General features: G+C 55.2%; 5 protein-coding genes across 9 annotated transcripts; 1 reads left to right on the plus strand and 4 right to left on the minus strand.

Moving 5' to 3' along the window:
* Nucleotides 1-2,063: 2,063 nt before the first annotated feature.
* On the minus strand, nt 2,064-4,152 carry dr1 (down-regulator of transcription 1). Its single transcript, XM_061824690.1, has 3 exons — nt 3,633-4,152; nt 2,800-2,963; nt 2,064-2,433 (listed from the first exon to the last, which is right to left on the minus strand). Exons 1-3 carry the CDS (start codon nt 3,850-3,852, stop codon nt 2,293-2,295), a joined length of 525 nt encoding a protein of 174 aa, XP_061680674.1. The 5' UTR covers nt 3,853-4,152; the 3' UTR covers nt 2,064-2,292.
* A 330-nt stretch (nt 4,153-4,482) lies between these two features.
* zgc:109982 (uncharacterized protein LOC553564 homolog) lies at nt 4,483-9,195 on the minus strand. Of its 2 annotated transcripts, none has more exons than XM_061824688.1 (6): nt 9,020-9,195; nt 7,112-7,273; nt 6,723-6,902; nt 6,565-6,658; nt 6,045-6,228; nt 4,483-5,270 (listed from the first exon to the last, which is right to left on the minus strand). In XM_061824688.1, exons 1-6 carry the CDS (start codon nt 9,114-9,116, stop codon nt 5,040-5,042), a joined length of 948 nt encoding a protein of 315 aa, XP_061680672.1. In that variant the 5' UTR covers nt 9,117-9,195; the 3' UTR covers nt 4,483-5,039. The 2 variants fall into 2 exon arrangements, with proteins under 2 accessions (XP_061680672.1, XP_061680673.1); XM_061824689.1 differs by lacking the exon at nt 9,020-9,195 and adding an exon at nt 8,688-8,802.
* Nucleotides 9,196-9,262: 67 nt separating this feature from the next.
* LOC133503254 (gelsolin-like) lies at nt 9,263-16,027 on the minus strand. 3 transcript variants are annotated; one of them, XM_061824685.1, is made up of 17 exons: nt 15,877-16,027; nt 15,302-15,488; nt 14,394-14,548; nt 14,166-14,327; nt 13,934-14,083; nt 13,338-13,424; nt 13,134-13,266; nt 12,783-12,871; nt 12,487-12,702; nt 12,232-12,365; nt 12,063-12,153; nt 11,608-11,778; nt 11,312-11,489; nt 11,102-11,220; nt 10,350-10,427; nt 10,132-10,192; nt 9,263-10,066 (listed from the first exon to the last, which is right to left on the minus strand). In XM_061824685.1, the coding sequence occupies exons 2-17, from the start codon at nt 15,480-15,482 to the stop codon at nt 9,909-9,911; spliced, it is 2,163 nt and encodes a 720-aa protein (XP_061680669.1). In that variant the 5' UTR covers nt 15,483-15,488; nt 15,877-16,027; the 3' UTR covers nt 9,263-9,908. The 3 variants fall into 3 exon arrangements, with proteins under 3 accessions (XP_061680669.1, XP_061680671.1, XP_061680670.1); XM_061824687.1 differs by having other exon boundaries at nt 15,302-15,483; nt 15,877-16,012; XM_061824686.1 differs by having other exon boundaries at nt 15,302-15,492; nt 15,877-15,980.
* A 2,200-nt stretch (nt 16,028-18,227) lies between these two features.
* On the minus strand, nt 18,228-21,173 carry si:ch73-389b16.1 (uncharacterized). Of its 2 annotated transcripts, none has more exons than XM_061824724.1 (2): nt 21,056-21,173; nt 18,228-18,885 (listed from the first exon to the last, which is right to left on the minus strand). In XM_061824724.1, the coding sequence occupies exons 1-2, from the start codon at nt 21,159-21,161 to the stop codon at nt 18,668-18,670; spliced, it is 324 nt and encodes a 107-aa protein (XP_061680708.1). In that variant the 5' UTR covers nt 21,162-21,173; the 3' UTR covers nt 18,228-18,667. The 2 variants fall into 2 exon arrangements, with proteins under 2 accessions (XP_061680708.1, XP_061680707.1); XM_061824723.1 differs by lacking the exon at nt 21,056-21,173 and adding an exon at nt 19,374-19,800.
* On the plus strand, nt 20,889-27,243 carry rab3b (RAB3B, member RAS oncogene family). Its single transcript, XM_061824722.1, has 5 exons — nt 20,889-21,092; nt 22,391-22,615; nt 23,358-23,476; nt 23,615-23,739; nt 24,347-27,243. Exons 2-5 carry the CDS (start codon nt 22,391-22,393, stop codon nt 24,532-24,534), a joined length of 657 nt encoding a protein of 218 aa, XP_061680706.1. The 5' UTR covers nt 20,889-21,092; the 3' UTR covers nt 24,535-27,243.
* Nucleotides 27,244-27,280: the final 37 nt, after the last annotated feature.

A 27,280-nucleotide genomic window follows, 5' to 3' on the forward strand; every position in this document is an offset into this window, starting at 1 on the left:
TTCTTGTGGGGGGGGGGGGGGAGCGCAGAGCCCACAAGTCCGTTCGGGGACGTTGAACGTCAAGACTGGCAAAGTGATGATGAGGAGAAGGCACAAGGCAGCAAGGCCAGAAGGGTTAGGGCGAGGTTTCGATGATGTGCCCCCCCCCCGGGGGGGGTCGGAACCAAGGAAGGGCTCGCAAAGAACATCTCGGAGGTGACAAGAGTCAAAGAGGCGTTTGACTTTTGTTTGGGATCGCTCGCCGGGGATGTTGCACGAGAGAACAACGCGAAGGCCTTACGTAACTTTGCACCGCAATCTTACATAAGCTCGTCGTTAATTGTTGAAATATGCGTCTTGAATCAATTCCACATGTCACTTTATTGCTCTTTTACAACAACAACAACAACATCCAGTGATTTTCCACGCGGGGGCGCACGGCCGACTCGGCGCGGGAGGCGAGCTGCGCCCCGGAGCGGTCGCCGGCCACGTGCGGGCAAAGAAGCGGTCGGCTCTCGACGGCGGCCGTCCGTGCCGACGGGGAGCGGATCCATTTTCCGGTGCAGAAGTTCAAAGGGTCGTGGTCACCTTTGTTCTTTCTCAGCGTGGGTGGGCGGAGCCTAATCGCTGCCCACGGGGGGGGGGTTGACAAAAAGTGACACAAATGCTCATTTTGCCACATTTGAATATCATCACCAAAACATTTTCGTGCACAAGGACACCACCGGAAAAAAAGTTCAAATGAGTCCCACATTTACAAGATAAGGAGAAAAATCTGCTGAGGGCAGGAACAAAATGCGCATCTGAAAAGAAGGGACCGCTCGGAAACGTTCTTCGACTTGATCGGCCGCGCCTTCCGTCCCGACTCATTTTGGCCGATTCCAAGCGGATTTCCAATCTGATTGTGCAACTCGGCCGTGCGCTTAGACTTGAAGGGAGGGAAATATGGATATTCCCCCACGTGGGTGTACGTTTTCAAACGTGTTAAACCATAAACCAATTATGAATATTGACTTGATAGCACAACATTTTCATGCTTTCATTCACGTCTTTATTTTACATCCCCCAAATTTTGAACCCGATTCAATAACCCAGGCGAGATTTACGCTTCAGAGAGATTGTACACACAGTCGAGGCGCACGTACCGCAAGATGGACGACACGCACGCAGTCGAGTCCCTTGAAAGTTGCGACGTGGATTTCGTTGTTCCGACCCTGATGAAGAAGCAAAACGACGTCAAGGAAACGCGCAAAAACAGGAATTCTTGCGGCGGGACGAGTTACCTGCCGAGGAGGAGCGAGCGCAGCGCCGACGACCTGCGGGGGACGCCGACGGCCGTGCGTCCATTTCGCCGCGCGCCGTCTTCGGGGGAGAGGCGGGCCGCGCCCTCAAATGGTCGCAGGCCACAGAGAAGAAAAACAACCGCCGGTATTCGCACTCGCGCCCGCGGGCGGTTCCCGGCCTTCGAACGAGCTAGCGGGACTCGGGAGGAAGGCGGCGTACCCGGAGAAAAGCCACGCAGGCACGGGGGACAACGTGCAGACTCCACACCGGGATTTGAACCCGCAGCCGGCGCTGAGCGGTTTCATACGTTCGGCCGCCGCGTGAGGAGCGCGAGCGTTTGCAAAATTTGCGCTCGTCTGTTGCTTCGTTGACAAGAAAACATTTCGACATCAATTGCAGAAAATACCAACGAGTACCAAAACGTTCGGAGGCGACGGCCCGTCCACAAATGCTGCCTCAGGCGAAACCTTTTTTTCCCCCACCGGTATGCGCCAGAAAGACGATTCCGACTTCGAGATCGGCCTCAAGTGGATTTTTTTTTTTTTTTTAGGGGGTGCTGAATTTGCATACATGGGGGGGGGGCAGGGGGGGCACACCGTCATTTTGGCAAGGAAACGAGTCCACCGATTGAAGAATTTTTCGGGGGGGGGGGGCTTTTATCCAGTGCAATTAAAACATTTATGGGTGACATTTCCTTCCGAGCTTTTGTGAAGGGACCTGAGAAGCTAAGACAAGAAGAAGAAGAAGAAGAAGAAGCAGTGTAAAAAAAAAAAAAAATTTATTGCTTGAAGTCTGCGGAATGAACAAGTGAACACAAACGGCCCCTCGAATCAGCATTGTGATCATGATCTTTGACACGCTGGCGGCCATCTTGGGTGACACGGCTCAGTAATACTGCGACGTCGACACTTGACCAACAAGAAGAAGAAGAAGAAGAAGAAGAAGAAACAAAAAGTCCCAACAACCACAACGGTTGCCAATTTCCACAAAACGGTCAAAGTCGGCGGCGGCGGCCGTCCGCTCGGCCTCTCACGCGTCGTCGTCGTCGTCCTCGTCCTGGGAGGAGCCGGCCTGCCGGGCGGCGCCGGCCGCCGCCATCTGGGCCGCCTGCGCCGCCTGCTGCATCTGCAGCCACTCCTGCTGCGCCAGCTCGGCCTGCTGCTGCCGCGCCTGGGGACACGTCGGCCGCCGGTCAAATCCGCACGGCGACCCGCTTCTCGTTTTCGGCCCGGATTTACGTCGGTCAAATCCGCACGGCGACCCGCTTCTCGGTTTCGGCCCGGATTTACGTCGGCCGCCGGTCAAATCCGCACGGCGACCCGCTTCTCGGTTTCGGCCCGGATTTACGTCGGCCGCCGGTCAAATCCGCACGGCGACCCGCTTCTCGGTTTCGTCCCGGATTTACGTCGGTCAAATCCGCACGGCGACCCGCTTCTCGGTTTTGGCCCGGATTTACGTCGGCCGCCGGTCAAATCCGCACGGCGACCCGCTTCTCGGTTTCGGCCCGGATTTTTGCCTCTTGGCGCGCACGCTTACCTTGGCGAAAAGCTCCTGCTGCTGGCGCAGCAGCTCCTCCTCGGGAATTCCCAGGTTCTCCAGGCGCGAGCTGGCCTTCCTCCTCTTCAGCGCCACCGTCTTGCACTCCTGCAGCACATCCTTCACTTCGGCGATGTACGAGGCGAAGCCCAAACTCTCCAGCGCTGCGGGTGACGAGGCAGCGTCAGCGGTCGCCCTCTGCAACCGGAAAGGGCCTCGCGGCGGAGCCCTGTTGCGCTACTTTGACCAGATCGCGTGCGCCGGAGAGAAAAGCCGCCCGTGGCCGATTTCTCAGACGCATTTTCGTCAACCAATCGGGGAAAGAAAGTCGTCCGTTGAAAGCGACACTTTTGTATCCGCGTCACAGAAGAAACGTTTTCTTCGAGGCTTAAAGACACTCGCTAAAATAGCAACGAAGCACTGAAAGTTACGTGAGGACGACACGGGCCGGTCCCGGTCCCGGTCCCGGTCGCGACTGACCTGACCCGCACGCGGTCACGCTGATGTTTTTCTGGACATCTTGACAAACGAGCGACGGCCGCTTCTGGGAAAACAGGGACAAACTACACGAGCGATGCCCAAAAACAAGTCAACGTTTACGCCATTGTGACCAAAAGTAGCAAAAGGATTCTGTCCGCGTTTTTCTTGGACTTGGTTTTGTTGTTTTCGAGTTTGAGGTGCTTTCGGGGGCCACGGAGCCCATCGAGATTGTGGCGCGGTGGCTTCGGTCGAACCGTCGGCGTCGGCGTTCCCGTCCCGGTGCCAGTCCCGGTGTCCCGGTGTCCCGGTCCCCCGGTGTCCCGGTCCCCCGGTCCCCCCCCACCACCACTCACCGTTGATGACGTGCTCGGGCGAGATGGTCTTCTTGTCCGACTTGTTGCAGATCTCGTTGGCCTCGGACGAGATGAGGTGGATGAACTCCGTGCAGCAGTTGACGACCAGCTCGCGCGCGTCGTTGGCCACGCGCACGTTGGGCAGCGTCTCCTTGATCATCTTGTTGATGGCGGCGCGAGGGATCGTCAGGTCGTCGTCGGCGCCGGACGACGAAGCCATCGCGACGCGAGCGAGCCCGAGAGGCCGAATGAGCGGGGACTTTAGCGACGCTAACGTCCGGCCGAGATCGAGCTCGAGCTCGTCGCAGCGACGTTCGGCAAAGAGGCCGCCTCAGGAGGCGTGCGAGGCCCAACAGTCCCGATGAGCAACAACTGCGTCGCCCGAGAGCATGGCTAAAGCCAAGCCAAGATAACGACGGACCGCAAAGGCTCCCGCAATCTGACGTTAGCCGCTTGCAAAATCGACGTCGGACAAGATTGGCGCGGATATGACGCCACAAACCCACCGGATGTCAGCGCGGAGCGTACACGCGTAAAAGTTTGTCGCCACCCGGTGGCCGTGGGCCCACGTGCAGCGCAATGTCTTCCGCGTTCCTTTCTGCTTCTCCTCTCTCGTCGCGGGCCTGCTGGAGCCATTCGTCCATTTTCCGAGCCGCCTATCCTCACAATTGTCGCGGGAGCATTAGACCGAAAAAAAAAAACAACCCACTCGCACTCACAGTCACACTCGAGAGGAACTCGCTAGTCTTCAGTCATGCTAGCACGCTTGTTTGCGAGACGTATATATTTAATTTCCCGCGTTATTATTTATATAAGAATATGTAAAGTACTTGTAATATTGCAGGTTTTACTCAATGCCTTATTTCAATGTTTTATCCATTTTCTGAGGCGCACGCTTATCCTCACGCGGGTCGCGGGAGCGCCGGGGCCTTTGCCGGTCGGCTTCGGGTGCGAGGCGGGATCCGCCCTCAATTGGTCGCCGGCCAATCGCAAAACAACCATTGGCGCTGACATCCACGCCCACGGGCAGTTTCGGAGCTTCACTGAAACCTACCTACGTGGGAGGACAGCGGAATACTCGCGGCACGGGGAGAAGGTGCAAACTCGGGATTTGAACCCCGGTCCTCACAACTGCGAGGCCGAAACGCCCTAAGCAGTTGCTAAAGCGTGCCGCCATTACGCCATTATTCCATGGGATGTGTTTGCATTTTTATTGGGCTAATATTGCGAAGAAAGCTTTGAAAGGAGGCGGCTCACTACTGATGGCGACTTCCTCCCAAGAAGAAGCTGTTGCGTTCAAAAAGGTCGCTGTGGCGGTCACGTGACTCTCTGGGGGCGTGGCTAAAAGCAAAGCGCAACCCGTGATAAATGGACTTGTAGAGACTGGAAAATGGTGGAAATGACACGTCAGCTGCTTTTGTCCAGCGTGAAGCTGCGTCTGCTCCGCCAACGCAGCAGCTTGAGGAAGTTGAGGCTGGCGTTGAAGATCTTGTCGTGCTCAAAGACCATCTTGTAGAAGGTATCGATGGGCAGGTCACCGTTGGGGTCGGCGTACTTGAGCGTGGTCATGGGGGTGTACAGCGTGTTGGTCTGGTGGCGGAACGGAGGGTTGTCCGACGTCATGATCTTCAGCGTGTGCTGAGGGGAGACCAAAGATGTGTTAGCTCAAGGCCGGGAAGGGAAGGAACTCCGTGAGCCACTTCCTGGAGGTTCCCCAGGCTCTGTCCGGGACAGTGCCCTCGGAGTGCCTCCGAGAAGAGCTCCTCGAGGCGCTTTGGCAGGTGCGGCAATAAAGCGCTCCGACACGACTCCGGGGGTCGCTTCGGGATCACATTCAAGTTCATTCATTCAGAGGTACTCCCGGAGTGACTCTGACAAGTGGCTCCGGAAGTCCCTTCAGGATGCACTTTGGCAAAGTGCTGCGGGAGCTTCCAGCGGGTGCCGTGGCGTGGCGCGGCGCTCCCGGAATCCCTCTGGGAGTTGCTTCAGGGGAAGCTCTCGGAGGTCATTCGGCAGGGACTCGGGCAAAGTGATCTGGGAGTCACTCGCACGGTTGCCCCGAGGATCACGGTTGCCCCAGAGACACCAGGTGCTCTGGCACTTTGCTGCTGGAAGCCCTCTTGCAGACACCGCGGGCGGGGGAGCAATCCTGAAAGCTCCTTTCCGAAGTCACTCCGCAAGTAACTTCAGGGCCCAGTCCTGGAGTGGCTCGGGTAAGGTGCTGAGAATACAGCCCTGTGGAGAAGCACTCCCGGAAGGGCTCCTCGCAGCCTCGACTGCAATTGCTCCGGGAGGTGCTACGCTAGGCACCCTGGCTACGGACTCCCCGAGTTCCTCCCAGAGTCCCTTCGGCGGGCAATCCTGCAAGGCGCTCAGGGAGGTGGTCTTGGAGTCTGGGAGGCGCACGCATACCTCAGCCACGTCCTCGGCCGTCTGACCCAGCGTCTCGAAGATCTGCTTGTAGTTCTTCAGGTAGATGTTGGTGAACATGTCCGCCGTCACGGCATCAGCGTTGCTCAAATCAGTTTTCAGGCCTTCGTCGTACACCTTACGCTCAAACTCTGTGATGACCGGACCCGGTTCGATCAGGCTGATGCTGGAGCAACGGGACAAGAATACCGTGTCAAAAGTGATCAAGAGAGTGAAGAAAATGTGGTTTTCTGATCAAGGTAATGGGACACTCCCGGCATGCGAACTGGTATAGTTTGTACAGGAAGTGGAAAGAAAATATTGATTTAGGTCAATGGAACTCGGACACCCATCAGACGCAAAGATAGCATTGGGACATGCCAGAGAGTTTCTTCAGGTTTGGGAGCAAACAACAGTTTTAAGAGCAGTGTGTCAATACTTTTGCCATCCACATTAGTGGCCAGCAAGTCCACTAAATGGACACGGTGGAGGTCTTCTTCTCCGTCTCGTGAGTGCAGCTTACTTGAGATTGAACCTCAGCGCTTGCACCGCCAAACTCTCGCAGAATCCCTCCACGGCGAACTTGGATGCGGCGTAGACATCGTTGAAGAGGATCCCTGGAGGGCACACGAGGAGTTTTGGTTAAAGTTCCCTCGAATGGGCGTCGGCGGGAGGGTTGACCTTGGATGCCCATGACGCTGCTGATGACCACGATGTGACCTTTCTTGCGGCGCTTCATGTCAGGAAGGATCTCCTTGAGCAGCCTCACCAGGCCAAAGAAGTTGGTGTCCATGACCGTCTTCATCTCGTCCACGGACTGACACTCGATGGGCCCGATCAGGCCCATGCCGGCGTTGCTGACTGCCATGAAAAGTCGAGCATGAAAAGTCAAGCGCGCCAAAAGCTCAAATCCAGCCGAGAGGAAAGATCTCCAATCGAGGTTTGCTCTTTGTCTGCCGATTTTGAAGAGCCTCGCGAGCTTGTCAACTACATAAAGAACTAGAAGGCCTTATGAGTATTCGTTCCGTGAAATGATACTTTAGCGACGGCGGCGCGTACGACGGACTCACTGAGGACGTCCACCCTGCGCTGCGGCAGGCTCTCCACGCACGTTTTGATGGAGATCTCGTCGCACACGTCCAGCTGCTTGATCTCCAGCGTCCGACCCAGAGCGCGACCCGCCGCCTCCACCAGGGCTTGACCTTTGCTCACGTTCCTCATGGTGGCGTACACTGCGACACACGAGGCGCAAGCGCAAGGTCACGGCCGTGTGTACCGCTGCACCGTCAGTGACTCTGATTTGATTCATGAAGGCGGGGGGGGGGGGGGACTATCAAGTCACCCGGCACCGTGTGGAAAAGTCATTAAATCGTGCCTCCTCATCATTTTTGGCCTGATTGACTTCAATCAAGAAATCGCTTCAACAGAATCCCGTCCCCACCGCCAAATCAAGTCTGACAAAGATCGAAAAGAGGTGCGACTACATGACACCAGAAGTAAAGTCGGCGACGTCGATCGGACGGGAAAAGGTTACAAAAGCCGTTTGGAAAGAAATATGAGCATCATCATCCTCCCACGGAGAAAAACATGGAAAAACAAGAGTGGGGAAAGGTTCCCAGGAGTGGCCGGTCGACAAAGATGAGCCACAAGACGACTGCGACGCTCACTGCACCACCACAGTTGAGGTCAGAGGTCGTGAGACATCCGTAAGCATAAAGACTCGTCTCACTTTTCAAGAAACAACATCTGAACGATTGGGGAGAATATGAGACGGACTGAGAAAGTAGAAAGCGGAGCTTTCGGGAAGACATCCGCTGCTAATGGAGAACGACATTTCAGAAAAATCTGGTGGTCGTGTGATGGTCTTGGGCCGCTTCGCTCCTTCGGGACCTGGACCACTTGCTCAGATTGATGCAAGCAACCGTCAATTCCACTCTTTGTCTGAAAATCCCGAATGACAATGTTCAGCCATTAGTTTGTGACCTCAAAGCTGAAGACCACTTGCGTTCAAGATCCAAAATACCATCTAGTCCACTTCTCGCTGGCTTCAGATTACAAAATGAAGGTTTTGGATTCAAAGTCGTGGCTCTCATCAGACTAAAATGCAGTGGCAAGACCTAAAGAGGCAGTCGGTGCTGGAAAAGGCCTCCGGTTTTGCCGGATTACAAAATGAAGGTTTTGGATTCAAAGTCGTGGCTCTCATCAGACTAAAATGCAGTGGCAAGACCTAAAGAGGCAGTCGGTGCTGGAAAAGGCCTCCGGTTTTGCCGGATTACAAAATGAAGGTTTTGGATTCAAAGTCGTGGCTCTCATCAGACTAAAATGCAGTGGCAAGACCTAAAGAGGCAGTCGGTTTTGCCGGATTCAAACAATTGCGTAAGGAGAACTGGGCCAAAATTGGCGCTCAGTTCCAGAAAATGCTGGATTTCAGTTGGCGCTGCCGCAGGAGGATGGCCCAACCACTTCTGAGGTTGCGGGGCCCAGGACTCTTTCACACAGGCCCAGGGAACTGAATATTTTCCATATAGAAAGAAAATGCGCCTTTCAAAGGAGCATTTTCTTCTTCTTCTACGCCAAAACGTAAGACGTTCACCAGAGGCCTGAAACCACGAACGGAACACGGCCTCGTCGCGAAACCTCACTTACACAGTTGGGAAAGTATTTGGCCGGTTTTGCAAGAGCACTCAGGTGCCGCCAATGCTATCGTAAAATTAGCTTCCGTGGTCGCTAACATCACGTTTGAAGAAGCAAAAAGCAAACAAAGCATTTGTGTCCACTGGTGTTGGGATGAGTCGCCCGACTTGCTTCAGACAGTCTTAAAGACAAACAACAGCGAGGATTGTTGTGTCTGGACACAATGCATCCTGGGATAGCTTTTCTCGCTCTTTCCGGCTACTTTTCGAGAGGCGTCGTAGGACGCGTTGAGGCCGCGCCCGACAAAACCCAACCGAATGGTAACCGCATCCGATTTTTTTTACCCATAAACCTCTTCTTCTCGTCATTGGCGATACGCGCGGCGAGCGCCAGCCCGATGCCGGAGGAACATCCCGTGATCAGGACCGCCTTTTGAGTCATCTTGCAGCTGCCCAGCGAGGACGTCCAAATGCGCGAGGAGGTCCGAGCCGGCCGTCGTCGGCCTTAATTCCAACCCTCTTAATCCCCACAAAGTGCCGGTCAGCACTGACGCATGCTGACGACAGCACACACACACACACACAAGGCTCATTTTGAGGTTTATTAAAAAGCATAAAGGTGTTTCCCGTCTACAGTCGTTTGCAAGCGGACAGAAGGCGAGCGAAGAAAGGAAGATTCCACTCCAAACAAACGTGCGCCTCGACGGGCCTTTTGCCAAACAAAAAAAAAAAAAGGTTTGGGGAGAGATCGCAAAAAGCAAAAAGTTGACACGGCGCACACTCCTGATGACATTTTTTTTTTATTCCCATTCCTGCCACCATTTTTTGCCCAAGAGCGCTTTGTCGATTGGACCCCGCCCACTAGACAGAAAAGCGACTAAGCTGCAATGCAACACTACGTAAAAGGCCGCAAAAACACAAATCTCATCCAATTATTTGCTCGTATTTTGAGCGAAAAACATCTGAGGCTTCTTATTTGAAGAGAGAGCAAAACGCAATTTTTCCCTCTTCTTTTAGTCTCAAAGTGTCGTTTGAAGTCAAAAATCCAAATCTGCCAACTGACCTGATGAGCTTCTTCAAAGCAATTCCTTTGACTTGCTGAAAATACCAAACAAAAGTCACTTCGTCAAAAATGTCAAGTTTGCGCCACTTCTCGCTAAGATGAACGTTTTTGCGACCTCTTGTGCTAACGCGAGCTAAAGTGCGGCGACGTGCGCTGCCGTGAGCGAACGCGCTAACGGGCGCCGATTCGGGCCAGCAGGTCTTTATCCCACAAGGCGGCATCCCAGGCGTGGAACCATCCGGTGAACGAAGGCGGCTCCTCCCCCTGTTTGATGGTGGTGACGGGGACGCCGTGGCGGCCGGACGGGTCCGACTCCAAGTATTCCTGGGCTGCAAGGGAAACAAAAGTTCAGGGGGGGAGGGAAGGGGCCCGCCGCCTTTCCCGCCGGATTTACCGATGCGTCCGGCTCCGCTTTTCTCCGGCTCGTTGGCGTCCTTCCCGATCCAAACGAAGAGCTGGACGGAACAAACGTCGGAGGAAAGGTGAAAAAAAAAAAAAAAAAAAAAGACAAAAAGTGCCTCCGCCTCGCCTCGTTTTGGACAGGAAAGAGGTCAGCCAGTGGAGAGGCTGAAACAGGAAGTCAAGAAGAAGAAGAAGAAGAAGAAGAGCCACCTGCTGGCACGTGTCCAGAATCATCACGTCGTCGGTCTCCAGGTCCAGCTGATCCAATTCTCCGGGGACCTCCTCCACCTACGCACCCGGTAAAGTGAAATGAAACGTGGTGGAAAAAGGCAAAGCCATCTTCTACGTTGTCAAATCATCGTTTTGATTTTGGCTCAAAAACGCTGACCTTCCCGAACCATTCCTGGAAAGTTCTCCCACCTCTGACCGGCGTTTAAAAAAAAAAAAAAAAAAAAAACCCCGACCGAGAAATAATACACTCGACTGGCTGACGTGTGAATGGACATATTTGACTAGCTTGATTTTGGTTTTCAAGATATTTTCGGGTAACGCCTGATTTGGACTGACCGCTTGACGATATGCCGGCAGTCGGTCAAATATTTGAGGAGCTTTGAAGATATTCCTTAGAGTGTAAAAAAAAAAAAAAAAAAAAAAATGTACAGGGCCATTCCGTCAAGCTCACAAAAACGCGTCCTTATCTATTTGATTGATTCAGAGAAGAGGAGGTCACGACGTATTTTGAGAACCGTTCCTGCCCAAGTAAAGAACGACACGGCAGCGTAACGTAACCCGGGCGATTGCTCAAAAACTGATGGCAAAATAAACAAAAGACAGCTTGTCGGTAGGCCCGAGCGGGGTCCAGAAGACCGGACCGCCTCAGGCTGGCACGTTCTGCCCACCTTTCCTTTCTATCGTTCAGCTCAAGTCACAAAGTACACAAAGAAGTCAAGAGTCGCCCTCACAGTGAGGCGTCCGCTGGCGTTAGAGCACCCGAAGAGTCTGGGCTGCCACATTTTGGCGGTCCTCAGAACCACGGAGGTCTGGTAGTCCTTGCGGCCGCCCAGCGCTTTCCAGAAGCTCTCTGGTGAGGGGCACAGAACAACAACCGGTCGGCTCGCGTACCAAGGCCCGTCGACGGACCGGCACCCCCACCCCGGGACGCGGTTGCTGACCGGGCTCCTTGGTCTCGGCCACCTCCGCGGGGGCGCCGCCGCCCAGGACGCCCGTCACGTGTTTAGCGGCCGCCGTCTCCTCGGGCGTGGCCCCGCGCCCCTTCCACACGAACGTCCCCTTGGGCCACTTGAGCACGAAGACGTCGTTGGAGTTGAGACAGGACGCGTCTGCCGGCACCTGAGACGTCGGAAAGCGGGAGGAAGAGGAAGTCCGACGGGGTGGGGGGGGGGGGGGGGGGGGAAATCGGGGAACGACTGGTGGGCCCCGCCCCCCGCCCAGCCCCCGGCGCACTCACCTCGACGGCACGGGTGGCCCCGGTGCAGCTCTGGCGGATGTGGAAGAGACGGGTCGCGGCCGGCTGGGTGTTGCCGCCCTTGCGGGATGTGCCGCCCAGGTAGACCACCAGGGGCTTGCCGCCGAACAGGCTCAACAGGTGGGGGGGTTCTTGGCCCTGGCTCACGCGCACCTGTGCGCCAACACAACACGCAAGATTGGAGAAAGCTTCCTGCTTGTCGTGACAAAAGTTGGATTGGAGCAGATGGAAGGAAGCAGGGTTGGATTTTTTTTGTTTTTCCCCCCAATGGGGAAGCGTAGATTTTCAAAATAAAAGTCTCGCTTGAGCAGCCCCACGTCTCTGTTTTGACAATAAAAGCTGCACAAGCGTGTTTAAAAAAACAAAACAAGAGTTGCGAGGTGCTGCTTTCACAATAAAAGTCCAAGCCAAAGCACGTTTTGGGAGAAAAGTCTCACTTGAACGGCCACGCCTCCCATGGAGTCGTCCAGGGCCACGGCCAAAATGGCGGAGGCTCCCAGCTCGTCTTTGCTGCACTTGTTGCCTTGCCTGAAGGGGTTCGAGTCCGACCGTCAACGCCAACTCGCTCAAAAGGCGAAGCGAGCTGAAGCCGGCACGCTGACTGACCAGATGTAAATGATGTGCTTCTCCTTGTCGCCGCTGTGGTACGAGTACAGCAGCAGGTAGCAGTCGCCGCCGTAGAACTGCCCGTGCGACGCCGCGTCCACTGGGACGCGATCGCCGCCCTCCACGCGAAACACCTGCGTGACGGAAATCAGCAGGAGGTAACGGGAAGTCTTGACGAGCGGGAAAAAGCTCAACATTGAGGAACGCGACGTAGCACTGGGGCGCCGGGAAGTGGCCTGGAGAAACCGGAAGTACCTGCACTTTCCCCGATCCGTCGTCCGCCATCCCGTGGTGGGCAGCCATGACCTTGTTGTCATGGAGACTGGCGGCGTCAAAGGGAATCTGCTTGACGACGGCGATGCTGCCCACCGTGTAGGATTTGCCCGGACCCGTGCTCTCGTCCTTGTCCAGCCAGTTCTCGAAGAATTCTTTGAACAGGGTGCTCTCGGCCCCTTGCGGCAGGACCTGGACCTGTAGGCGGTCGCCAGTCCGCCGGGGTGAGGCGGAGACGGACTCGGGGCTTCCGTCAAGCTGCGCGGACGACCGCTTACCTGACACTTGTCCGAGTAGTTCTTGTCCTCGATGAACTGGTTGGAGAGGCTCAGCGCGGCTTTGCGCTCTTTCGGGTTGGACTCGCGACCTACAAACAAGGCGCCAAACGTCAGGAAGTAGCATCGGCGCCACAATATTTGCTCCTTCCAATAAAAACAATTTGCGATGGGCCGACTGACATTTGGAGCACTTGGAGTTGAAAATGTGCACTTATAACGAGCAACCGGGGAAAGGCCAATATCGTTAGTTGGATTCGCAGGGACTGCGACGGCGTGATATTTGGACGACCCGACAGAACTTTTATCCGCCTCCGGGGTCAGGCCGCTACGCTAGGCTAGCTAGCTTGCTACCTTTCCAGAAGAAAATCTTGTTGTCTTGGCCGTTGTCCAAGATGTAGCATTCCTTGCAGGAGAGCATGTCCTGTTTGAAGGGGTTCTTCTGGGCCACCAGGGTCAGCGCCATCTTGCCCGACGCGTCCGACACCTTTTCGGGGAAAAGCACGTTTGTGACGTCGCGACCCGGATCGCCTCTGTCGCGTCGCGCCGCGCTGTCACCTTGTAGAGTGAGCCCGGATTTCTGCACTTTTGAACCGTACACGCGTCACTGGATCCCGGAGGCAGATCGGGCTTGGCTCCCAGAACCTGGAATCCAACAGAACCAAATGCGCCACGTAGAAAAGCACCCGATAGAACGGCGTGGAGTAGAATTTCGGACGGACGAGAACGAGTCGGCTCGAGTAGATTCAAAGTCAAGTATTTAGTCGAAATTTTTATGGACGAGGAAAGGCTTGAAGACCAGACGGGGGCAAAAGAAGGCAGGAAAAAGGTCCGAGAGCATTGAGGGGGATTCAAAGAGGCACGGAGATGGCAAAGTACAGGAAGGGAAGAGAAACGGATGGACGTCGTCAACGCCGCACAAGGGCGGGCCTCTGTTTGCCTTGGGGGAGGGGCCAAGGGGCGGCCTCCACGCCCGGGAAGCCCGTAAAAAAACATTTTCAACTTTCATGTCACTTTTTACTTTGAGAGCCCTTCGGCGACCTCCTCCAGCTTGTCCATAGCCTCCAAATTTCTGTTTGCCCGGGAAGCAAACCTGATTTTTGACACAGATTGCAGAAATTTAGCAGACGGAATAAAACGGAGGGGTCGACCACCTCGATGACCTCCTCGGGCTCGTCGCCCTCGTCCACCAGGTGCAGCTCGGCGCGCCCTCGCCGCTCGTTGTCCCGGATGTCGATGGCCAGCTGCGTGGCCTTCAGCCGCTCGTAGCGGTTGCTGTCGCCGCCCGCCCAGTGGTAGATGTCCTGCCGACGCAACGGGCGCCGTCAGGCGAAGGAACGACCGGGGGGGAAAAAAAAAAGTGAGCCTCGACCCTCGACCTTTCACCTTGCCCAAGTCTATGATGAAGCAGTCCCCTCTGTTGAAGCTGTCCCAGGTCAGCGACACCTCGGTGGCGCGCACATGCCTGCGACCTTTCACGTGCAGCAGGCGCCGGACGTCGGCTTGGTTGGGCACCACCGCGCGGAAGCCGGAAGCCACGCCCCCTTTCTGAAACATCAGCCGCGTGACGAGACGGGCGCGGCGAGACGGGCGCGGCGCCACGCGTCCTATCACCTGGTACTTGAGCCCGTGTTTGAAGTATCCCAGGAAGGTGAGCGACTCTTGGCCCTGGAACTCGGTGGACTGCGTGGGGGCGCCTGCCAGGTAGTCGTCCAGCTGCGTCATCAAAATGGCCGCCGCGCCTTTCTCATCCTGCGACGTCTGCCCGCCTGAAGGTGGGCGGGACTGTCACTCAGCCACTTAGTCCGCGCTCGCGGATCACGACAGAGCGAATCAGAAGTTGTCATTTTTTCCTCAAGACGCCTTCGTGTGACTTTTCCGTGAAAACCAAGCCAAAGAGTTTCTCTCTTTGTCTTTTGCAAAAGTCGCCACGTACCGCAGCTTTTCAGCTGTTTTCTAAACGTGTGAATTCGTGGTCCTGACCGCGTTCTTTTCACCAGTAGTTGTGCTCCCTGACGGACGCCAGTAGTTGTGCTCCCTGACGGCCGCGCCCGACCTCAGCGTCCTCGTCGTCGTTCCCCATCGAACAAAAGCGAGTTTCATTTTTTTTTCGGTTCAGTTATATGCAAACGACTCCCGTCCATAAGATTGAGGCGACGTACCGATTTGATGATGTAATTGTCACGATCGGGGAGTCCGAAACGGGCCGACGGTGGCCCGCGCGCTCGCTGATCCTTCCCGGTGGACCTTTTTCCAGGAACTAGTGTCCCTCGGTCCACCGTGCCGCGTCTTTTGTCCCCCCCCCCCAAAAAAAAAGAAAAAAAAAAAAAAAAACTATCCCTGCCGGGTTTTTTTTTTTTCAGTTACGCAATTCTGAAGGAGACGACAAGTTTCCGCAGTAAGACGATCGCGCGAGTAGGGAGGAGTCAAAACCGTGAAGACGGATCCAGTTTGCGGACTGGTGGTGGTGGTGCGTTCACTTTATTCATCCGTTTTGTGTGGAGTGCGTGCGTGCTCGGTACCGATCCAGGTGTGCACGTTGTAAGACGGCGAGGAGCTGGTGTGGAGGATGACGTACGAGTCCCCCATGTAGAAGCTTCCGTGCAGTTCTTTGGGCACCTCTGCCAGCTCCATCTTCTCCACACGCCAAATCTGGAGCCCCGGTTGCTTCCCTGCACTTTCGAACGCTTTGTGGGTTGGCATCCTGATCTGACCAAAAAAAAAAAACCACCACCGTTACAAAGCCCAAGTCTACTCAAGTCCACTCACCCGCATCGAGTAACTGTAAGTGAAAACATTGCGAGAGGAACCCCCCCCGCAATCCCGGTACAGGTACCGGTCACGTGACACGCCGCCAGGGCGTCGCTCGCGCCACACCCGCCTGACCCGTCGAGCGAGCGTGATTCACATTTTCATTTTTAGCTGCAATTATTCTTGGCTTCTATTTCATCTTTTCCGTTGCAACCCGGGGAAAAAAAAACGCCCCCCCCCCCCCCGCCGCGACTACTTTCAAGCAAGGTTATAAAACTTGAGAATAAGAATGATTCTTATGACAATGTCGTTGCTGTAAAAAAAGTAATCAAAGTATTTTGGTTACCTGCCGCCGCTGAGCACCGAAGACCACGTGAAGGATTGTCGTTCCCGTCGACTTGTTCCCGTCTGTTTGACTTCCTCGAAGAGCGACGCTTTTATACGGCGCAAGACTTGAGGGGCGTGGCCTCCGCCCCACCCTCGGCGCAGGCGGCGGGCCAACGTGGAGGACCAAAGAAAAACAACAAAAAAAAGAGAAAGCAAAAGAAAGCACACCCCGACGCGCCGTTGGCTGTCGACGCTCGCTCGCTATTAGGATTAAAAAAAAACAAACAAACAAAAAAAAAATCAACAGCTAGCTCGACGGAGGCCGCGAAAGCAAACACCGACACCGACACCGACACCGACGCGTCCTCCTCCTCTTGTTGACGATCCGCCCGCCTTCGCCCTGGGCCGAGCGGGACTCATTTGGTGACATTTTATCTGTCACGACAACGTTTCCTGAAACAGATCACAAAAAGGTCTCGTTTTCAGATAGTCCGGTCTCGTCTAGTGTTTCACACTAACCGCCGGACTCGAAGCAAATGTCGCCGAGCCGATTCTAACGCAGAGGAGTCAAGTTTTGCCCAACCGACGAGCGCGGCGCCAGCGGGCCTTCCTCCTCCGGGCCCTCTTCACACCCTGTGGACTTGTTTTGCCGGTTACGCAACTCTGCACGAGAAGAATTCGTAGTCGTGTCGCTTCACGTTAGCGTCGCGAGCGCCGAGTCAGCGCATTTGTGCGAACACAACGCCTCTAAATCCGCACGCACAAAAGAATGGCACACATGAGCGCTCCAAATGTCTTATCACAACTTGAGTTTGGACCGGAGCGAACCCGCTTGTGCTAGGACCCAGAAAAAGGGAATGCGCTCAAAGGTGTGCCAGGGTGTGGCGCTCGGACCTTTTAAAAACGGGTGTGTGACCTTCTCGGGCCACGCCCCTCAAAGGCAACCTCAACCTTTTCACTGCAGGATCAACAGCAGGAAAGAACCCTTTTTTTTCTGCGACCGCTTCCCCCTCACGCGGGAGGGAGCCTCTCCCGGCCTGAGGTCGCCCCGAACGGTCGCTCGTTCAAATGAACTGAAACGGAGCGTAGCGACCGCCGCGCCGCTCACTCTCCTGTATCTTGGCAGAAAAGGAGGAAAAATGGCAGCAAGTGACCCGATAAGTGACCCGCACTAACTGGCGTTTGCAAGCAAAGTCATCTTCTCGACACAAAGCCAATCCTAACGCGGCTTTGAGCCCGCGGCAGTCATTCCGCACCGCCACAGGACCGGAAAGAAGCGGCGCCGCTCGGAGGCTTAGCTTGCCGTCGTGTGACTTCTTGTGAAAAAAGGCGCCTTCTGTTTTGGCCGCCCGAACAGACCGTCGAAATAGAACATTCCGCCGTTCAGATGACTGACCGCGACCTCAAGACACTTTCGACGTGCTCCCGGCGCACGAGATCCAAATCACTCCCCAACAACAACAACAACAACAAGCGCAAGAAAAAGGCAGCGAGGCGGATAACGAGCGCAGCGCGCTAGCAGTAGCGTCGGACCCCGCCGGCCTAAGTCCACAAACGTCTGATTCAGATCCTGGGCCAACGTGAACCCCACTTAGTTCATTTGCGCCTCGCAACTGCGTTCGGGGACCCCGCGGAAATATCCCAACGCGTTCCTCTCGGGTTCTTTTCTAATAACGGCACGTGATTCTATAAAGTGATCCGGATCGGGATTATCGAGGTAAAACTCTGTACCGTGATTTCGACTCGACAAATGATTCTTCTTTTCACCGTCGTTCCTGTCGTACCGTGGCCTGCTTCTGTCTACACTTTTGGGACAAAAGTCCCGTTTTGCTGAAAGAAAGACCTTTCTCGTTGAGATGGTAGCGCGGAAGCCGCTCGCGCGGCGGCAGCCTTGCAAACGGGACTTTCCTTTCCCAAAGACGGCACGGCACGGCACGGCTTCACCTCGCCCCGTCACCTATTCCAACGGAGGTGGGACAAAGGATGGGAGATTTGAGTTTTCCAAGACGGCGCGATCACGGACAGATCCAGACGTAGATGCGACGCCTCCCTCGCGACGGCGACGCGAAACCCGGACGGTCCGAGCCGACGGCGCGCAAAAAGTCGCCTGACGAAGGAGCCGATCGTGATTTGGTTTTCACGTCGACGTTTCGACTCCTTTGGGAACGTCGACTTTTCCGACGTGGCCGCCGTTGGTTCCGATGCGGCCTATCCGAGGAACGCCCGCGTTGCCCCCCGGAAAAAGCAAAGGGGGGGGGGGGAGACAAAAAAAAACCCACATGGAAGGCAAAATGTTTTTCTTTTTCTTTATTTCAGTCGAAATAAGACAAGTCATCCAGTCAAGTATCGTTCAGCGTAGTTGTGGTGCTGTCCCGTTTGATCAGGTCGACGGTCGTGTAGCCACGCTGATCTCGTCTTCTCGCTCTTCGCTGACTTTTCTCGATTGTCGTCTTCTTGTCGATTTTTTTGTGAAGCGGAACCTCGTCCAGTTGAGGCAAATTTTAGCGCACGAGTCGAGTCGAGTCTATTCTACGATCGCGTTGATGCCGTTGAATCTTGTCGAATTGAGTCAATACTCGGATGACCCAAACCGGTCTAATGTGGTCGAGAAGAGCGTATCGCACCGTACGCGGCGTCAGCCTCCTCCTTACGCGGCTAACCGTCAATCGAGCTCGCACGTGTCTTCAGGGAAGCGGCGTCACCCAGGCGCGGGTCTATTCTTGTCTAACGTCATCTAGTCTGGACCGGTTTGATCGAGTCGAGTCGGCGGTATTGTTTTGGACGAGGAAGAAGACGCCCGGACCCGGCGTTCACATGAGTCCGGCGGCCATCTTCTCCATGGCGGCCTTGCGCTCCTCGGCTTTCTGCTGCGAGCGGCGCAGGACGTCGCGCAGCTCTTGGAGGTGGTCCAGCGTCCCCTCCAGCTCGCCCTTCACCGTCTTCATTTGACTCTCCAGCATCTGCGTGTGGTGGAGCGAATTCCGCCTGTGACGGCGGCTGGAGCGCACCTTCTCCTCCAGGTCCTCCACTGCGGACACACAGCAATGACGGCGCTCACACTTCCGACAAGAGTTTCCCTTTGTGGGCTTTCTCCCCCCCCCCCCCATGGAAATCGCTTCGCTGCTACTTTGCTACTTTTGTCACCCCCCCCCCCCCCAGCGCTAACAAAACACCACCGGGGACGTGACCGGCTTGGTTCCCCCGACCTCACCGCGACCTCCACAGCGAGGAGCGCAGCTTTTTTTTTTTTTTTGTCATCCGCCGTCCCTGCAGCCGAGAAGGAGCGATTTTGTTTGTCCGAACAAGGACGGTCCTTGTTTGCCCTCCTGAGCGACTTTTTGCTTTTGACGGTTTGCGCGCGTGCTAAACGCGGCTTGTCGCGGCTTTCCACAACAACGCCGGCGAGGACTTCGAACCTCCGCCCTCTCCGTTTGACGCCTTCCGAGGAAAGACCAGATCCAGATAAATAAATGCGGAAGGTTGAGGGAGGGGAGGCGTAAAAGCGAGAGGACGCACCCATGTTTTCTCGGACCTTGTCGGGCTCGCTGCGCTTGTCCATCAGGTCTTTGGTCTGCTGCATGACTTTCTCCATCTTCAGCAGCTGCGCCGCCTTGCTGTCGCTGTCCCGCCGGATCTTCAGAAGTTCTCGTTCCCTCGGGCTCGGCTCGTCCATCTCGGCCGCCGAGGCCGAAGTGCTCTCGTGTTCTTTGACCGTTTGTCCTTATGTAGGCGAGGCTCCGCCCCCCCCCCCCGCGCGTCCCAAGGCGGCGAGAAGACAAGCGACGCTCAGTTGCGCTCGGTCACGGGATCTGAGTCTTGGGGCCAGCGAGCGGCCTTCCTCTGAGGATGACTGGCTTTGCTCTTTCAAAAATAACTCCCGAGGGTTCCCGATCAGTCCTGCGTGTTCTTGAAGGCTCCTGACGGTTTGCCGGAATGTTCCTCATTGTTCGTCCGTCTTCCCCTTAGGGCCCAAAATGTTTGAGGTCGTTTTTGTTCCTGACTCGGCCTGAAAGTGGCTCAACGTTCCAGAATGTTCCTCCCTGTTTCTTGAGATCCCAGAATACTTCCTGAAAGTCCGTAAATGATCCGATATTCCCGATTGCTCAGTGCTCCTAAATGCTCTCCCGTGTTCCCCAAACAATTCATGGAAGTTGTTGAATATTCCTGATTGTTCCGAAAGGCCCCAGAAGGTTCCCGAACGTTCCCGATGGTCCGTCGGTCCCTGGGGGTCCTTGAACGATTCTGCTCGTTGCTAGTTTGCTATGAAATCCAAATTTTTCCCGTTCTTGGTTATTCCGAAAGGTTCCGGAAGGCTCGAACGCGGAGCCTGAAAGTTGCTGAATGTGTCGGAAGGAAGCAGGTGAGGCCTGGCGGCCTCAACGCGAGTTCTGAACGCGAGTACGAGAGCGGACGGCCGCGCAGGAAGTCATCGTTACTGTACACGGATTCTACACAACAAGGCTTTCTCTGGCGATCGCGTGACCCGATTCTGCTTTTCTCTCGTGCGTGGCTCCAAAAGTGCACCCTTGGACGCAAGCCTCGCAATCACCGATTTGACCCGAGTCGAATCTTAATGGAAGGAACAATTCGGAGCGGCCGGTAAAAGCCTTGGCCTCGCAGTTCCCAGGTCCCGCCTGCGTCGGCCGCCGACCAGTCCAGGGTGTGCCATCCTGCCCGTTGAGAAGCTCGTGAGGATAAGCGGTGAAGAAAATGGTCTCCTCGTTTCTCAAGACATAAACGCCCCTCAACTGCATCGACGGGATTTTCGGAACCCGAGCAAGCTCGTTCCAGGCGACGATGACAGCTGGGATGGGCCCTTGTGAGGATAAGCGGCTCAGACAATAGATGGCTGGATATACTGCATGCAGATCTCTACACACGTCACCCTCCCGCATCCTGCTCCGCCGGTCTGCCGCACGCGCGCGCATGAGTCATACACGCGAACCCGCACCTGCTCGCGTGAGCGCGCGCCTGTTCCACCACTTTGCGTCGGCGGCGGGGACGCGCGCGTCACAGCTGAACTGCGCGCGCACGAGCGATCCTTTCTGCTCTTCGCTCACGTTTGGCGGTGTTGCGTTCAAGGACCTTGGAGGCCGACAGACAGACGGACGGACGGACGGACGGACAGACGGACGGACGGACAGGCGGACGGACGGGCGGACGGACGGGCGTACGGACGGACGGACGGACGGACGGACAGGCAGACGGTCGCCTCCTCGTTGACGCCCAGCAGAGGTAAGGAAACGTGATCTTCGTCATCTTCATCGTCATCTTCATCTTCGTCCGACATGTTGCTGCCTTCATGTGAAATATGACATTTGACGATGTCAGCGCGCTTTTTGGAGGAACCTCAGCAGGTGGGCAGTTGCCATGGAGACGCCGCGGGCTGTCATCAGCCGGCCACACGCACGCGCATTGACACGCGCGCGCGCACACACGGGTCCACGTTGATATGAAGACGTGTGGACTCGAGTCACATGACTTGGGCTCGGAACTCATTTGATGACTTTGGATTGAACTCGACGAAATGTTCCAAAACTTGGAAACCGGACTCGGACTCGTGACTTTGACCAAAGCTCGAACAATCGCGATAAATTTGTGGCTCCTTTCCACCAAGGAAATTATGAAGGGGGGGGTGGGGGGGGGGAGAAATGCTGTAGGACGTACGTGTCCGTTACAACAAGATTGCTTATCCTCACAAGGGTCGCACGCATGCCGGAGCCAATCTTCAGATGAGAGGCGGGGCGCGACCTCAAGTGGTCACGGGCCAATCGTGATCAGCATAATTCATCATTCCATTAAGCACAAGCAAGTTGTCCTGGTCCCAAAGGAGCAAAGTTTAGCTCAGTCCAGATAATATTCTGACAAAAGTCATTTCGTCATGACCTCTGACCTTAACTGAGCCAACAGAGAGAGTTCTTCGCGAGTCTGACCTCCTGGATGAGCGCTTCCGAGGCCCCGAGGTAGAAAAGCATCCCCGTTCCACGATGCGTCGCAGTTGGGATCAGGTTTTGTCACTTTTCTCTGGCATGTTCCTACATTTGGTTTCATCTGTCCACAGAATATTTCGGAAGTAGCGCATCCAAGTGCCCTTTGAGCGGACTGCAAATATGCTAGAATGGGGTTTTTTTTTGTTTTTTTTTTTAGGCTCTGAAGAAACAACAGGAAGCAGAACCGGAGGTGGCAGAAATGAAGATGTTGAGGGAGCAGGTCGGATAGGGTTAGAAATGAGCTCTGCAGAGGGAGGGACGGCCAAAGTTGGATGGAGGTTTTGGAGACGAGCTGAGAGAGCGCAGACTCGTCTTCCGGCATTTCGAGTGCCACGTATTGCTAACATTACACGGAGTGCCCTTTTGCTAGCTGGCGGGTCACCGTTATCCACCAATATCCCACGGCAATATTGTACAGGTCAACGATTTCATCAGGTCACGAGAGCCGCTCAGCGAGCTGCCAGATGGCGCAACTAGCCGCTAGCCGCTAGCATTCACCTGAGCTGCTGATTCCAAAAAAGGGCCCGCCGGCTTTGGTTTCAGATGGCGAAAGCGGACCAGCGCTACGGCCAGCGGGACGGCTCGGACCAGAACTTCGATTACATGTTCAAGCTGCTGATTATCGGCAACAGCAGCGTGGGCAAAACCTCCTTCTTGTTCCGATACGCCGACGACTCCTTCAGCAACTCCTTCGTCAGCACGGTGGGCATCGACTTCAAGGTCAAGACCGTGTATCGCCACGACAAGCGGATCAAGCTGCAGATATGGGTACGCGCCGTGCGGCCGGAACTTGCGTCCACGCGACTCGTCGGTAACCTCGGCCCGTTGCCGGCGATCTTCTGATTGCTGAACTTGCTAACGTTGCCATGAGTCACCTTCAGTTGCCAGTCGTTGTAATGTCAATAACGTCACGCTGGAAACTCGTCGCCGTAGGAGAAGCTAAGCCTTTCTCTCTCTCAAAGCCGTGAGGTCGCGCCTCTTGTCCTTTTCCCTGTGCTAGCTTGACTGAAGACTCCAAATTGCCCGTAGGTGTGAATGTGAGTTTGTATCTACGTCCCCTCCGAATGGCTAGCGACCAGTTCAGCTGTGATAGGCGTCAGTAGTGAGCAGAAACCCTTTGGCGGATGGATGGATGGATGGATGGATGGATGGATGGATGGATGGACGGATGGACGGATGGATGGACGGATGGATGGATGGATGGATGGATGGACGGACGACGGACGGACGGACGGACGGATGGATGGACGGATGGACGGACGGACGGACGGACGGACGGACGGACGGACGGATGGATGCACATGACGATATTACAGTCGGAAACGCTTGTAAGCTTTGGTTTGGGGCGGGGAAAGGAAGAGAAGACCACACCTCACGCGGTGCGTCGCAATCATCCGATCGGCCGCCTAGCAGGGGATGGCGGGTAACGCAGTGCCGCGGGAGCGAAGGAAGACTCGGGCGCGAGCCAGCGTGAACGCGTCTGACGACGTCCGCCGATCCTGTGGCGCAGGACACGGCGGGCCAGGAGCGCTACCGCACCATCACCACGGCGTACTACCGAGGGGCCATGGGTTTCATCCTCATGTACGACATCACCAACGAGGAGTCCTTCAACGCCGTGCAGGACTGGTGGGTGCGCACGTACGCTCGCCGGCGGGGCCACTTTTGACTTTAGCTCCGCCCGTGCACGAAAACGGTCGCGTGTAGAAGGTACGGCAAACAAGTGCCGCGTAGCGCGCCGCTCATCGGCAGTTTGTGGTCTTTCAGGGCCACGCAGATCAAGACGTACTCGTGGGACAACGCCCAGGTCATCATGGTGGGCAACAAGTGCGACATGGACGAGGAGCGAGCCGTCCCTCCCGAGAAGGGAAAACACTTGGCCGACCAACTCGGTGAGCCGCTTTTCTTCTTTGATTTGCTTTTCTTCTTCTTCTCCTCCTCCTTCGGTCGCACGTGGAGGACTGCCTTCCAAACTCAAGGGCAAAAGTCTGCGAGCGTCGAAACGGGCGTGAGAGGCCAGCGGAGGCTGACATTTTTCAAGAAATTTCAAGAGCGGGAGCGGGAACAGTGACCACAAAAAGCCGACGGGACGGAACCTTCTCCTTGGCTTTATTTGGAATCCCATGAAAACATTCCAACATTTGATGCCGAAGTTCGCTAAATTCACCTTTCAGTCCAAGTCTGGAGGGAAGAACAGGGGGCTGGGATTCTGTCCGACTTTGGCTCGGGAGTCACAATCCACTCCCGCGTTTGCGCCATCAGTCCCTCGGCAGCGCCGCCTGCAGTCTCGAACTCGACCGGCACAAAAGCGGGAAAAGTCGCGAGGACCCGGGGGCCCAGATGGACTAGAACCCGGTCATTTGGCCCCGGCGAAGTCCGGCTCCTCCGAGGGAAATTGGCCCCGGTCACAATCACGATCAGAACAGTCGGACCTTTTCTTGGTTCAGTTTGCTTTCCAGAACCGGTCCGTTTTTGTGTTCACTCTTTGTCCTGCGTCAGGTTTCGAATACTACGAGGCGAGCGCCAAGGAGAACGTCAACGTACGGCAGGTGTTCGAGCGCCTGGTGGACGTCATCTGCGTCAAGATGTCGGAGCGCGTGGACGTGGAGGCGCCGGCGGCCCCCGGGACCAAGACCGCCAGACTGAGCGACAAACCCGCCGGCCAGCTACCCCCAAAGTGCTGCTGATAAGTCGGCGACCGCCAACCCCCCCCCCCCCCACCGGCCCCACGACCCACCCACCCAAACCCCATCAACATCCGAGCATAGCGAGCGACGTCGGTCCCGTGGCCTCTGAGCTGCCCGTCGTGGCGAACCGAAAACCTGGACACGACGTACGGTACAAAATCCATTTTTGCCCCCCCCCCTCAACCCTTCGAGTTCCTGCGAAGTGACCCTCCGGCATGTCAGCTGTCTCGTTTTCAGCAAAAATTTCCAAAAAGAAAAAGAAAATTCACCCCCCCCCCCAAAAAAAAAGGGCCTTCCACAAAGATTGTGGCAATCATGACGTTCGGAACCTGCTGGGCCGGGCAAGGATGTTTCATTCGGGGAACGAGGGGCGCCGTGTGATGAAGTGCGTTCGAACGATAACGCACCCCGCCGGGAATCTTCCGCAGTTCCGGTACATCGGTTCCAACTGTGTTGCGGTGTGGAAACGGCTTTCGTGCCGGAGGGTCACGGAACCAAGAATCCGACGCGGCTCAGAGGAGTTTGTTGTCAAATCCGAATGATTCAAACAAATGGCCGGCTTCAAAACGGTGTCCGCTCTCGAAGGCGACGGGCGTGTCCCCTGAACGGGCCAAAGCCACGTCCCGCTCGACTCAAAACTGCCAAACCAAGTATCGCAACTACTTTTTTTTTTTTTTTGCCGTCGTTATGCCGACACGTGCTTAAGTACGCGTCGGAGCCGCCAAAATACGTCTGCTTTAAAGCCTCGAGTGGCTGAAATCAATCCCGCAGGGCTTTCCCATGCTGCGACAACAAGGCACTCTAAAGCGGGCACCCCAGCGCAATTAAGCCTCCGTCCGCGCGTCGGACTTTCAGCCGGGGGCTATTTTGTCCGACGACGCTAGCAGGGTGTAGGTGTAGCTAGCTGACGGCGGCCGACGTGAACGAAGGCGGTCCGGTTCGGTTCGACTTGTGCCAGGGGTCCTCGCTTTAGCCACGCCCAAAAACTAAATGGTGCCAAACGGTTACGCGCGACTGTACGTCAGCGCAATTCACTATGACATACAGCCCAGTCCTTCCAAACAACTCTCGTAACTCTGAAAATGGTTCACGCTAAAAACGCCACCAAAGATGAACCGCGACACGGTTTAGCGGGGAGCACATCCGGAAAACTTTCTGTTTGTACGATTGGCAGCAGGTTCGGATCAGGACTTCAACCTTCTGCCTGCCGCCGATTACGAAAGATTCGCCGATCACATGACCGCGCCGACACGCCTCGCTGCCGTTTCGTGGCCCTCCCCAAGCGACACGCTTTCGTCTTCACTTTGGCAAATTGTACGACGAGTTGCGGAATCGCCTCCCGTCGGTCAGTTGTTTGCAAATGTCTTACTGTGACGTGCAAGACGACAGAATGGCGAGAATATTTGGCGCCGCGCATTCATCAACTTCAACTTGACGGAGACGGCGAGCAACGCTGCCGCCTGGCGGTTGCTCTCGCAAATACCGTACACGCGAGTATTTCCGAATGGCAAGTGCTTCTAAATGCACACACGGGCGCACCCTGCTGGCGACGGGCGTGGGGTGCGACGCTCTCGCGAGACTCGATTTACTGTTGTGAGTGCTTTTGTGTGCGTGCGTGCGTGCACTTGGACCAAAGTGTGACATTTGCATCTTCCCGTCAAAGGAATGACGTGCGCGTGCGCGTTGTGACTTTTGCGTGTTCGTATCGATGACGATGATGATGATGATAATATTGACCTTGTTGAGTATTTCTGGTGACTTTGTAAGTGCTAGATTTAGACGTTCGATTGTGTGTGAAACAAATTGTGGCGTGGGCAGATTCGATGTGAACTCGTCTAACCAAGCACAAAGTGATCGTACGAGCTACTGTCAATGTTTGAATTATTAAAGATGGAATTTAGTATCAAAAGTTAAACGACCTTTGCTCATGTTGTTTGTCTGCTTGAACACCTTTTTATGTTGAAAATGTGTCGCTGACGTGAAAAGTGGGCTGGGGAGCGGCCCGGTGACGCAATTTCTCGTGTGATGATGTCATCGAGTCGTTACGTAGAAGATCGGGCAAGGTAGGCGACACGGTGGACAGCTGCTTCCCACTTTTGAGGCCGCCGGTTCAAATCTCGCCCCTCCTGCGTGGGATTTGGATGTCCTCGCCGTGGCTTTTCTCGGGGCCCTCCGCCCGAAACGTGCGCGCTAGCTTGATTGAAGACTAAATTGCCCCTAGGTGCGAATGGTCATTTCAGCGGAGGTCCCGCCCAAAGATGTCCGGCATAGGCGAGCCGCGGCGGAAGAAAATGGATGGGCGGATGACCCAAGTAAACAAAAAAATGATGTGTTTTTTTGTGAAATGTGATACTCATCAAAGCAAATACAGGCATTCAAAAGTTTTTTGTTTTTTTTCTATGACCAAAGGTCAAACTATCCAATAGAAGCTCATCAATCAAAACTTTTGCTTTGTGCTGACTACTCTTATATGATTTTACACATTAGGGTCCACATTATTCATCTGTTTTGAATATCGTCGGTGATAAATAAAGATGTCAAATCTGTCAATTGATTTTATCTGTTAATCACGTTTTCATTGGGAGCGAAGTTGCATGTATTTAGCGTTGGAGTGACTTTTCAAAAGTTGTTCATGGTTTACAAATACAAATGAAAAACGGCTGCCGACATAGTTGCTCAATCAAGTAACAAAAATGCTCAGTAGGCGACTCGTTTAAATCCAGAGCAGATTACTCTCCTTCCTCAT

This window comes from Syngnathoides biaculeatus, chromosome 7 (genome assembly GCF_019802595.1).
Source record: "Syngnathoides biaculeatus isolate LvHL_M chromosome 7, ASM1980259v1, whole genome shotgun sequence".
NCBI lineage: Eukaryota > Metazoa > Chordata > Actinopteri > Syngnathiformes > Syngnathidae > Syngnathoides > Syngnathoides biaculeatus.